This window comes from Ranitomeya variabilis, chromosome 5 (genome assembly GCF_051348905.1).
Source record: "Ranitomeya variabilis isolate aRanVar5 chromosome 5, aRanVar5.hap1, whole genome shotgun sequence".
Classification (NCBI taxonomy): domain Eukaryota; kingdom Metazoa; phylum Chordata; class Amphibia; order Anura; family Dendrobatidae; genus Ranitomeya; species Ranitomeya variabilis.
Window position 1 is genome coordinate 426,250,693 of NC_135236.1, and position 13,708 is coordinate 426,264,400.

Genomic DNA, 13,708 nt, shown 5'->3' on the forward strand with positions numbered 1-13,708 from the left:
TGGGGCACGCTGCATCTCGTGCACTAATGTGCAGTGAGTGTAGTACTACAAGTGCCAGGCACTATGTGGTGGGCTCCACAGGCTGCAGCGAGCGGAGGGCATCGACTCCCGCTCCGTCCTGTGAGTGGCTCTGGTGCCTGCAGTGACGTCACTGGGCGCGCAGTTCAGGCTTCCAGTGCTGTATAATAACGCAGTGCGAGATGCTGCGGCCAGTGAAGTGAGAGCGGAGGCGGCAGCTGCACCGGGCGCACTGTCAGTCACGTCAGCGCCGTCCTGCTACACCGAGGACTTACCGTACAGCATGGACACGTCCCGGAGCTGCCTGCTCGTGTGCTCGCTTCTGTGCACCCTGCAGCTCGTTAGCGCGGCCAGGCTGGGGAAGCAGCAGCAGCAGCAGCATCGGAGCTGCCCCGGCCCCTGTGTGTGTGACCAGGACGGGATGATGATGAGAGTGGACTGCTCAGACCGGGGGCTCACTGCCGTGCCAGCCAATGTCAGCATCTTCACCTCCTACCTGTAAGTGGCACACATGCCCACTCCTCAGGGAGCCCACTACTCCTCAGGGAGCCCCTCTCCTTACTGTACCGTGCTCATTAGCACTGCCTTGTCAATGATGCATATAGCGCCTGCATGCACTGTGGCGCTGCCGGTGCCATGTGGTGCAGAGGTAGCCAGTGCTGGCCCTGGGCAGCCATGCCTCCTGGAATAATAGCCATCGCATCCTCATGGCTCACTCAATTATTACTGTGGAGATTTGCCAATTCCCAGGTTGGGACCAAGCATGCTGATAGGTATTTTGGGACATATATATATATATATATATATATATATATATATATATATATATATATATATATATATATATATATATATATATATATATATATTTGTTTTTTCTTAGTTATCCCCTATGGAAAGTTCACATCCTTATGTGGTGGCTCTATCTATCTATCTATCTATCTATCTATCTATCTATCTATCTATCTATCTATCTATCTATAGATGTAGATATATAATTTACAGATGTAGCAGAGCTGAACTTGTAGATATGGTCAGAGCATACTTCGGCCAGCGCACCTGAAATTACTGGGCAATATAGCCCCTCCAAAAAACATCAGCAACCAACATTATTTATAATGGTAACAATGGAAACCCAAAGTGAGTAATATTTGTCTATAAAGTGTGATAATTATTATTTACATTGACCTGGTCAAGTATCACCAGCCTCAATAAACCCCCCAATTTTTTTTTAAATAGACACAATTAAGGCTCCTATTTTTACGGCTGACCATTTCTGTCCAGTTGTCAACAGTGTGTGTAAATGATGTAGTGCGAATCAGCGCAAACTCAGACTATTGGGGTCTCTTTAGCTATTATGGCACTGTGCAGGTGGGTACCAGTTAGTACTGAATTCACATCCAATAGCTGAGTGATAGATTAGACAATATTCTGTATCGACACCGAAGACGTCGTTGTAAATCAAGGGGGCATGTTTACTGCGTCCAGCTGTCCCCTTATAAGTCAGGGATCACAAGACAAAAAAGAAGGGCTATCCATGATAACCGGAATCACTGTTTCTAACATCAGGAGCAGCTTTGTTGTAAATCAGGGATGAGCGCTCCTGTCCTGTGTAAATCAGGAAGATCAGAAGAATCCTAGTGTGCAGATGAGCCAGATAAATCAGGTAGTCACATGAAATGGTAGTAAGTAGGTAAATTACTAATCTAGGGTCAAGTTCAGTAACAGACCATGTGTGGAAGAAGAAAGCATGGCATAAAACAATAGTTTATTTATTGTATATCATACTACTAATTGTTTCATGTGCTAATGTTTATTATAGTATTATTTATTATATTATTTCAGTAGTGAAATTCCACTATAGAAATCACCTGCCTTTTCTATCAGGAGCCAAAAATGCCTATGTGATTGCAGAAAATATTTCAGTGTTCCAAACTAGGGTCGTGTGTGTGCTCCCTGTAGATTGTAATGAGCTTCCTAGATAGCACTACCGCTCAGGACTGATATATGAACAACTTATAGCTTCTATGAATTAGTCAGTATCGCTGCTCCAACACCTACTGGTGTTATGTGTAAAAATTCTATGGTGTGCTGTACTCCTGCCAGTCCATGGCCATTTGGCAGGCACCAATCAAGTATATTGTAAATATGTTCCTTATCATGTGGTATTAGGAAAACAAGATCCTAGACTGATTTCTGAGAGGAGTTGTATTGGGCTTTAATAGTTACACCTTTGTGAGATATTTCTTATACAATCATAGGGTTTAACTGCTAAAAGTTACACACTACCCTTAAAAAGCTGCCGTAAACCAGAGCGCAATAATGAAGTATACAAGCGCACAGAAATCTCAAGATAGCATTTTACGAAGCATTCCTTAACATTCTAGTTGCAATAAATTACACTGATTTTTTGGAGAGGGTTGGGGGGACAGAAGGAGGCAGGGGGGATTTTGTATTCCTCCTTTATTACTTTTGTAGTTCTATTTCGTAGCATTTTTATGTGACTTATAACCTGTTGTCATTTGCTTAAAGGAAGAAAAATGACAGAATGTCCATTTTTTTCAGAAACAAAGAGTTGTTTGTCTTGTGGGGCTGGGGTGGGATGTAATATTATTTGCTTTGCTAATATTGATAAACTGTGAACTTTCATGATGATCTACAGTGCAGTCCCTCTCATTGTCAGGGTTATTGCAAGTGAGCCAAGGGGAAATGTTGATTACAGTTGCAAAAACTTTATCTCTACCTTTGGTTTATGAGACAAGTCTTTGAAGTGTGCAAGTAATCTTTAACTGCGATATTAAAACAAAGGACACAAGTGAAGCTGCCATACAGGAAAGCGTGCGATAATATTCTAGAGATTTGCATGCTAAATATGATTGTTACTTTGCACATCTACACTCAGAAGCTACGAAGCTACAGATGTCTTATAGGACCTAGTGAATAAAGCCGGGACCCTTGGAGCTGACCTTGCAATGCAGCAGTGCACGATATTTTGTTTAACACAATTTTTCATGGTTTTCAGTGTGTTCAAATAGGACTAAAGTCTTGTGAGCTGCATTTTCTAATATGCCAAAGAAACACTTTAATGACAAATTGAGATTTGGTAAATGTGTATAAAGTTTATCATACATATTACTAAAAGAGTAAAGGTCAATTATCAATATACGCCTTAGTGATTGAAATAATGTTGGAGGCATGTTTAAAGTAATATGGTTTAAATTTTAAAATCTGTTAATTGCCCCCCCATCCCCATATTTACAGTATGTTACTTTGCCCCTGAGATTAAATCACCTCCACAAAGCAAAAAAGCATATCTATCTATCTATCTATCTATCTATCTATCTATCTATCTATCTATCTATCCCATGTCAATCTATCTAATTATCTATGTGTCATGATAATTATAAGTCATGTTTGAAAATATTCCTATAATGAAAAGGCTTGTAAAACAATTTCACAGAGTGGCCTGAAATGCGTCGACTCGGTGTGTATCACCATACATTGGGTTGTAGTAATGTTGAGCATGCAGTCATGTGAGGCTGACAGTAAATTGTTATTTGGGCCTACCAATGGTGTTTATTATGTTCCTGACCAATGTTCGTTGCCGGCATTGTTTCATGGTTTATGTGTCTGAGGATGAAGAGGCGCTTCTTCTCTAGATGCTTGTGTGGTCGCTTCCAACATCCTGCTTCAATGTTATGTGTTTGTTTTGATGCCCTAATCCCAGGGTTCTGTTTTCTTGTGTGAAGCACGCTGGATCCTCCAGATACCCTGAATTGCTGTTGTTGATGTTGTTTAATTTCTGCTCGGATTCCTTGCTACAGATGAGGTGCTATTAAAGCTGGGAAAGGTGTTCCCAATAACAACAGTGGCTTGTGTAAATATGATACCTTTGTCTGGTAACTTCTATATAGATCAAAGAGGCTTCTTAGACCACTCAGGTGACTGCTTAGAAATTCAGCTTCACTATTATACCTGACAATGAACGTTTTGTAGAAATGAGATTATTCTGCTCCCTCCCACACTGGATATTATTTTGTGCTTGCCAGATAATAGAGTGTATTTATCGCTAATATGACCCTCTGAAGAGTAATCCTCTAGGTGTAATCCTGCAGCATGTACAAATTAATTTATGGTGCCTGCAGCATTTTGGAATAATAAGACTTGCCAAAGATGACAAGAAGTTGACTGGGATTCAAATGAAATAATCCTACCAATAGACAAACTTTTTTCAAGGGTTTTAATATGATATCCCCTTTCATAGCTATAGTCTGCGGCCTTCAAAGCCTGTTTATGATGTAATAAGAGTCATCTGATAGTTTACGTGCTTAAATTCCATTAAGAAATAACTGGGCTCTCTTAGAATGTAGATGTGGCTCATATATTGTAACTTTTTCCATTTTATGGACCGTCTAAAAATATAGCCATACTATCTAGACTGTAACAGCAATCTCAAATACAGTGTCTCTGTAGAAAGCTAATGGAAAAATATTTGGAATTATGGTGTGACTTTCAAACAAAACTAGAGCCGAGTAACATGTAGTTTCACTAGTGAAATCAGCAACATATTTAGCTATCGATTCATTAAAGAGTGATAAGATTGTCGCATAGGTCATCGTCACTACTAATAAATTCGGAGCTGATTTTTATAGGACATTTTTAAGCACTATATAACAAGCTGCATTTCTGTCCGTTCACAGTCTGATGTGAAATATCTCTGGATATTTTAAGTCATTGAGTCCTCCCCACTTAAGTGCCACATTTTGGAAGCATGATCTCACCAACTCCCCAAACTTCATAAAGAATATACAGTATATTATTCGAAAGGAACAATTTAGTCAACAGATAAGGATAAAGAAGTTGTGTCTTTGTTACCTTTTGTGTCATTGAAAACATTATCATTTAATCATTCTTGCATTCTTTAAGTTTTCCCTCTAAAATGTTTAGTGGATTAACTTACTCCCTTTAAATGAGGCCAAGTGTAGCAGAGAAAACATTGCTTCACGTTCTCATACTGTAAAAGCAAGAAAAGGATAGACCACGGGAGGAACAATAACTTCCAGCATTAGCGTTATGTGATATCACTTCAAACAGTGTAAAATAGGAAATCTCAGTGTGACAGCTATTGTGCGCTGCACACACCTTTTAGCAGTCCTGTTCTTGTTACAGCTCTTCTCAAATGCCATTCTTCCTAGGCATGCTGAAAGCATTGCTGCTCTATTTATTTCCGTGCCACTATCAGGATTCATAGTAAGTGCAGTTGCATAATCATTTACTTTGTAGTATTTTCACGGCATATAATGAGTAAGGAGAGGTTCTGCGCAGTTAATCATCATACTGGAGCTATACACACCATTGTTAATGAATGACAGTTTATAGCTCTGTATAAAAGCATATTTGATGTAGCATGCAGCACAATAGTAGAGCACACTTTTCTCTTTCCACATGCTCCTGGTAGTCGTTGTAATAGTGTAAACATGTGTGAAATAAGCCGCGTGGATTCTGGCGACAAGGCATATAAGCTGTAGCAATATTGTTATGATCAATGGACACGTTCCCTTTTATGATGTTGTAAAGACTCTCTTCTTGTAAAAACTTGTACAGAAGTTGCTACATAAAGATATGAGGCTAGCAGGCCCTCTGTGCAGTGGCTTAATATCAAGCCCATCACGATTAGTAATTTGAAATGATATTGTTACCTCTATAGCTTTGGTAAGAACAGAAGTCTGAAAAGTTAAAAAGCTTTAGGAAACTCATATACACCTGTGAAATAGTCCACAGTATAGTATGATATTTACAGCATATTAGAATGGAAAGAAAGTAAGATTTGGGAAAACCTCTGGATACAAAAACAGAAAAATCACTGTTTTGCCACGTTTCACCTCTTAAAAAGTCTATAATTGATCCCGATGCCCCCGTTAAAAAAGCAGGTGGCCTGCCTCTCGTAGAAGTTTACATCACTACATCAAGAAAAGTTAGAAAATGCATCCTCTAAATCAGCACTCCTCAGAAATCTGAGATGGGCCTCACTGGCGGACAAACACTAGTCGGTGAGGCAGTTTGGCAGTTTTGACAGAGATGATCTTGGATAGGCACAGGCCTTTTTTCGCGTTTTACAAAATTAAACGACTCTTTCTACAAGTGACGGTGGTTGTGAGTTTTGCGTATGACCCAAAAACTTGGAACGGCTATGACTGCAAAACCAGAGACTGACCCACACAATAACATTTACACCCTCACTCCCCACACAAATACACAATCAGCAAACCAGAAAATAATCCTTTACCAATGCATAAAGAAAGAAATCAGTTCTGGTCATCTGAATGTGGTTGTTTAGCCAGGATTTCAGCTAACCCCTTGCAGATAAATGAGCAAGAAATTTCTTCAATACATCTGCCACAAGTAAATATATCCCTTATTCTTCCATTAAGGCAAGCAGAGGGTGTTAAAGGTGTCTCAAAATATCTTCATTGGTCCTGGACCAAGCTTAAAATCTGGCTTGGGTTCAACATTGGAGAGTTTCCTGCATTAGCACATCACCAGTACTATGTGTGTAGGGGCTGACTGCCTAGCTTATTTATGCACCAGCCATGACCAAGAAGGGGGCTGGCTCCTAAATTTGTCATAGAGACAATGACATGACTCTCTTTTATTACCTATGCTGGAAGTAGGGCATCAGGGACCTGTGCTGATATCTCGAGATTATGGCACATTTCTTAATTCATGTATATTAGTAAATTGTATATATTTCAATTTTTAATCAGATCTAACAATATTTCTGGACAGCTACAGAAATGTACATCAACAGAGCAAAACAGAAGCTATGTGCCATAAAAATATTTCAGCTTTATTAGTATTTGATTAAGACAATGAAGATAAATTAGAACGTAGAGCTGAGTGAAAGGAAGATCATTGGTAGTAAGTGGGTACTGTACCTTTAAGTGGCGCTGACAGCCCAAATCGCGTTTAGCTTTTTCCAGGTACACCCTCACACACGCCTCCCCTGGAAAAAGCTAAACGTGAAACACGCGTCAGGGTGTCAGCACCACTTAAGGTACAGTACCCACTTACTACCAAAGTCCTTCATTACTAGTAAGTTTCTTCTTAAAGGATAATAACCTTAGGCACTCTAGCTGCTGCTATTCACATTGGCATGGGCATAAGGATATTTACATTTTTTAAACTATTGCGTGTGAATAAAATAACTCCTATTATTGTTGAATTGGGGATATATGGATAACCTTTTTTGGAAGCCAGTTTGCTCCTTAAAGGGAATCTGTCACCTCATTTTGGCCCTATAAGCTTCGGCCACCGCTATCAGGGGCTTATCTACAGCATTCTGTAATGCTGTAGATAAGCCCCCAATGTAACCTGAAAGATGAGAAAAACAAGTTATATTATACTCACCCAGGGGCGGTCCCGGTTCGGTTCGGGTCCGATGAGTGTCGCAGGTCTGGGTCCGACACCTCCCATCTTCATACGATGTTATCATCTTCCTTGCTTCTGTTTGCGGCTCCTGCGTACTGAGGCGTACTAATTTGCCCTGTTGAGGGCAGCGTTAAGTACTGCAGTGCGCAGGCGCCGGACCTCTCTGACCTTTCTCGGCACCTGCGCACGGCAGTACTTTGCTCTGCGCTCAACAGGGCAGATAATGTACACCTGCGCCGGAGCCGCGACAGGAAGCAAAGAACAGGACATCATCGCATGAAGATGGGAGGTGCCGGACCCGGACCTGTGACGCCCATTGGTTCGGACCGCACCGGACTGCCCCCCCCGGTGAGTATAATCTAACTTGTTTTTCTTATCTTTCAGGTTACATCGGGGGCTTATCTACAGCATTACAGAATGTTGTAGATAAGCCCCTGATGGCTGTGGCCGCAGTTTATAGGCCAAAATGAGGTGACAGATTCCCTTTAATGATTTTGATGTGCATATCCTTCCTCCCTGCATTGGTAGAACTTTACAAGATTTTCTGTATTTAACCCCTTCACGACATGCGCCGTACATGTACTGCGCATGCCGTGTCTCCCCCTTTGATGTGGGCTCCGGCGCTGAGCCCACATCAAAGTCGCGACATGTCAGCTGTTTTGTACAGCTGACATGTGCGCGCAATAGCGGCGGGTGAAATCGCTATTCACCCGCCGCTATTAACCTGTTAAATGCCGCTGTCAAACGCAGACAGCGGCATTTAACTACCGCATCCGGCCGGGCGGCCGGATCTGACGTCATCGCCGACCCCCGTCACATGATCGGAGGTCGGCGATGCATTAGGATGGTAACCATAGAGGTCCTTGAGACCTCTATGGTTACTGATCGCAGGTAGCTGTGAGCGCCCCTCTGTGGTCGGCGCTCACAGCACACCTGCAATTCTGCTACATAACAGCGATCTGATGATCGCTGTTATGTAGCAGAGCCGATCGGGCTGTGCCTGCTTCTAGCCTCCCATGGAGGCTATTGAAGCATGGCAAAAGTGAAAAAAAAATGTTTTTAAAAATGTGAAAAAAATATTAAAAATATAAAAGTTTAAATCACCCCCCTTTCGCCCCATCCTAAATAAAACAATAAAAAAAAAAAAAACCTACACATATTTGGTATCGCCGCGTTCAGAATCGCCCGATCTATCAATTAAAAAAAAGCATTAACCTGATCGCTAAACAGCGTAGCGAGAAAAAAATCCGAAACGCCAGAATTACGGTTTTTTGGTCGCCGCGACATTGCGTTAAAATGCAATAACGGGCGATCAAAAGAACGTATCTGCACCAAAATGCTATCATTAAAAACGCCAGCTCGGCGCGCAAAAAATAAGCCCTCACCCGACCCCAGATCACGAAAAATGGAGACGCTACGGGTATCGGAAAATGGCACTTTTTTTTTTTTTTTTTTTTTTTTTTTTTTTAGCAAAGTTTGGAATTTTTTTTCACCATTTAGATAAAAAATTACCTAGACATGTTAGGTGTCTATGAACTCTTAATGACCTAGAGAATCATAATGGCAGGTCAGTTTTAGCATTTAATGAACCTAGCAAAAAAAACAAACAAAAAACAAGTGTGGGATTGCACTTTTTTTGCAATTTCACCGCACTTGGAATTTTTTTCCCGTTTTCTAGTACACGACATGGTAAAACCAATGATGTCGTTCAAAAGTACAACTCGTCCCGCAAAAAATAAGCCCTCACATGGCCATATTGACGGAAAAATAAAAAAGTTATGGCTCTGGGAAGGAGGGGAGTGAAAAACGAAAACACAAAAACGAAAAAGGGCCGCGGGGTGAAGGGGTTAATATATGTTACACTATTGTGTTACTGTATTCCCGAAAGTGGTTGCTTTTTTGCACTGTTGTCCCTTTTTTCTACATTTTGTATTTATCTTCATTATCTTATTCTTAATCAAATACTAATAAAGTTGGAATATTTTTATGGCGCATAGCTTCCGTTTTGCTCTGTTTGATGTATGACTCTTTTGGAAGCGCCATTTAGGCAGCTGAATATTTTTTGATAGCTACAGAAATGTGTTGGCCACATAGAACTGTAATCTATTTTCCACCATGGCGTAAAACCCTATACTGCCAAATAATTGCCATTTTTTTAAAATACTTTTAATAGATTCATAAACAACACCAAATACATTTAAAGCAGTAGTAATCAATTGTAAAGTGGCTGTGCTAAACAAGACTGCAGGGGGTACAGTGCCAGGTAAAGTGGCATGTGCTAAACCTAGTTTGCAGAGAACAAAAATAATAAAGTGCCAAGTTGCAATAGGTAAAGTGCCAAGTTACAGAAGGTATGTTTAACCCCTTAGTGACCGAGCCAATTTTTACAATTCTGACCACTGTCACTTTATGAGGTTATAACTCTGGAACACTTTGACAGATCCTGCTGATTCTGAGACTGTTTTTTCGTGACATATTGTACTTCATGATAGTGGTAACATTTCTTCGATATTTCTTGCGATTATTTATGAAAAAAACGGAAATAATAACGAAATAATTTTGCAATTTTCAAATTTTGTATTTTTATGCCCTTAAATCAGAGAGATATGTCACAAAAAATAGTTAATAAATAACATTTCCCACATGTCTACTTTACATCAGCACAATTTTGGAAACAAAATTTTTTTTTGTTAGGGAGTTATAAGGGTTAAAAGTTGACCAGCAATTTCTCATTTTTACAACACCATTTTGTTTTAGGGACCACATCACATTTGAAGTCATTTTGAGGGGTCTATATGATAGAAAATAACCAAGTGTGACACCATTCTAAAAACTGCACCCCTCAAGGTGCTCAAAACCACATTCAAGAAGTTTATTAACCCTTTACGTGCTTCACAGGAACTGAAACAATGTGGAAGGAAAAAATGAACATTTAACTTTTTTTTGCAAACATTTTACTTCAGAACCATTTTTTTTTTTATTTTCACAAGTGTAAAAACAGAAATTTAACCATAATTTTGTTGTGCAATTTCTCCTGAATACGTTGATACCCCATATGTGGGGGTAACCACTGTTTGGGCGCACTGCAGAGCTTGGAAGAGGAGTGACCCCATTTTGGAAACTAGACCCCTTAAGGAACTTACCTAGATGTGTGGTGAGCACTTTAAACCCCCAAGTGCTTCACAGAAATTTATAACATAGAGCCATGAAAATAAAAAATCCTTTTTTTTTCCTCAAAAATGATTTTTTAGCCTGCAATTTTTTATTTTCTCAAGGGTAACAGGAGACATTGGACCCCAAAATCTGTTGACCAGTTTGTCCTGAGTACGCTGATACCCCATTTGTGGGGAGGGCACTGTTTGGGCACCCATCGGGGCTCGGAAGGGAAGGAGCGCCGCTTGGAATGCAGACTTTGATGGGATGGTCTGCGGGCGTCATGTTGCATTTGCAGAGCTCCTGATGTACCTAAACAGTAGAAACCCCCCACAAGTCACCCCATTTTGGAAACTAGACCCCCCAAAGATCTTATCTAGATGTGTGGTGAGTAGGGTTGAGCGAAACGGATCGTTCATTTTCATAAGTCGCCGACTTTTGGTAAAGTCGGCGTCTCATGAAACCCGACCCGATCCATGTGTGGGGTCGGCCATGCGGTACGCGATCTTGGCGCCAAAGTCGCGTTTCGTATGACGCGTTTGGCGCCATTTTTACAGCCAATGAAAGAGTGTGGGCAGAGTGATGACATAGGGGTTAGGGCGTGCACGCCTATCATCATTTTATCGCTTGTGCGCAGTAGCGAGTTGGAATGTGTAAAACGAAATTTTCTGTGCTGGGACGGAGAAAAAAACCCAAAAAACCCCATTGACGTGCATAGGGTTTCGTGTTCCGGCCGATCCTCGACTTTGCGCAGTAATCGGCCGATTTCGCCCGACTCGACTTTTCCAACAGTCAGGTTTCGTGAAACATGACTCGACCCTAAAAAAGTCAAGGTCGCTCAACCCTAGTGGTGAGCACTATGGACCCCCATCTGCTTCACAGAAGTTTATAAAGTAGAGCCATGAAAATAAAAAAAATCATATTTTTTCCACAAAAATGATCTTTTCACCCCCAAATTTTTTACTTTCACAAGGGTAACAGGAGAAATTGGACCCCAAAATTTATTGTGCAATTTATGCTGAGTAGGCTGATACCCCATATGTGGGGGGTAAACCACTGTTTGGGCGCATGGCAGAGCTCGAAAGGGAAGGAGCGCCGTTTTGGAATGCAGACTTTGATGGAATGGTCTGCTGGCGTTATGTTGCGTTTGCAGAGCCCCTGATGTACCTAAATAGTAGAAACCCCCCACAAGTGACCCCATTTTGGAAACTAGACCCCCCAAGGAACTTATCTAGATGTGTGGTGAGAACTTTGAATGCCCATGTGCTTCACAGAAGTTTATAATGCAGAGTCGTGAAAATAAAAAATATTTTTTTTTCCACAAAAAAGATTTTTTAGCCCCCAAATTTTTATTTTCACAAGGGTAACAAGAGAAATTGGACCCCAAGAGTTGTTGTCCAATTTGTCCTGAGTACACTGATACCCCATGTGTGGGGGGACCACTGTTTGGGCGCATGGCAGAGCTTGGAAGGGAAGGAGCGCCGTTTTGGAATGCAGACTTTGATAGAATGGTCTGTGGGCATTATGTTGCATTTGCCGAGCCCCTGATGTACCTAAACAGTAGAAAACCCCCACAAGTAACCCCATTTTGGAAACTAGACCCCACAAGGAACTTATCTAGATGTGTGGTGAGAACTTTGAATGCCCAAGTGCTTCACAGAAGTTTATAATGCAGTCGTGAAAATAAAAAATATTTTTTTTCCACAAAAAAGAGTTTTTAGCCCCCAAGTTTTTATTTTCACAAGGGTAACAGGAGAAATTAGACCCCAAAAGTTGTTGTCCAATTTATCCCGAGTACGCTGATGCCCCATATGTGGGGGTAAACCACTGTTTGGGCGCACGGCAGAGCTCAGAAGGGAGGGAGCACCATTTGACTTTTTGAGCGCAAAATTGGCTTTCATGTTTGGAGACTCCCTGATGTACCTAAACGGTGGAAACCCCCCAATTCTAACTCCAACCCTAACCCCAACACACCCCTAACCCTAATCCTAACCCGATCCATAATCCTAATCACAACCCTAGCGATAATCACAACCCTAACCCCAAAACAACCCTAATCCCAACCCTAACCATAACCCTAATCAGAACTCTAAATCCAACACACCCCTAATCCTAATCTCAACCCTAACCTCAAACCTAACCCTAATCCCAATACACCCCTAACCCTAATCCCAACCCTAACCTTAACCCTAATCCCAAACCTAACCCTAATCCCAAACGTAACCCTAATGCCAACCCTAATCCAAACCCTAATCCCAACTCTAACCCTAACTTTAGCCGCAACCCTAGTCCTAACTTAAGCCCCAACCCTAGCCCTAACTTTAGCCCCAACCCTAGCCCTAACTTTAGCCCCAACCCTAGCCCTAACTTTAGCCCCAACCTTAGCCCTAACCCTAACTTTAGCCCCAACCCTAACCCTAGCCCTAACCCTAACCCTAAATTTAGTCCCAACCCTAACCCTAGCCCTAACTTTAGCCCCAACCCTAACCCTAGCCCTAACTTTAGCCCCAACCCTAACCCTAGCCCTAACCCTAGCCCTAAATTTAGCCCCAACCCTAACTCTAAATTTAGCCCCAACCCTAACTAACTCTAAATTTAGCCCCAACCCTAACCCTAAATTTAGCCCCAACCCTAACCCTAAATTTAGCCCCAACTCCTCTAGCTGCCGGCCGGCAGATCATGGCGGGCGCACTGCGCATGTGCCCGCCATTTTCTTACCGGAGGAAGAAGCCGGCGGCCAGAAGGGGACACAGGAGGACCCAGGGACACCAGTAATTATAACAGGGTCCCCAAATCCCCCTATTTCTCTGTCCTCTGATGTGCGATCACATCAGAGGACAGAGAATTACACATCGCTTTTTATTTTTTGCGGTAGCCGGTAACAGTTAATTACTGGCGATCGCAAAACGGGTCGGTAAAAACCGACCCCGATCATGTTCTTTGGGGTCTCGGCTACCCCCGGCAGCCAAGACCCCAAAGATCTTCCGGGTGCCGGTCGGTGGGCGCACTTCGCATGCACCCGCCATTTTTTGGCGGGAACAAGATGGAGGCGCCCATTGGGAGCCACGAGGAGCACCGGGGGAGACAGGTGAGTATCGGGGGCAATCGG

General features: G+C 42.0%; 1 protein-coding gene across 1 annotated transcript in view; it reads left to right on the top strand.

Moving 5' to 3' along the window:
- Positions 1 to 212: 212 nt before the first annotated feature.
- The window catches only part of LGR5 (leucine rich repeat containing G protein-coupled receptor 5), a 299,962-nt gene continuing 286,466 nt past the window's right edge, over positions 213 to 13,708 (top strand). The window contains exon 1 of the mRNA XM_077265282.1: positions 213 to 516. Coding sequence (XP_077121397.1) covers positions 302 to 516 — 215 coding nt within the window. The 5' untranslated portion in view covers positions 213 to 301. The remainder of the gene's footprint in view (positions 517 to 13,708) is intronic.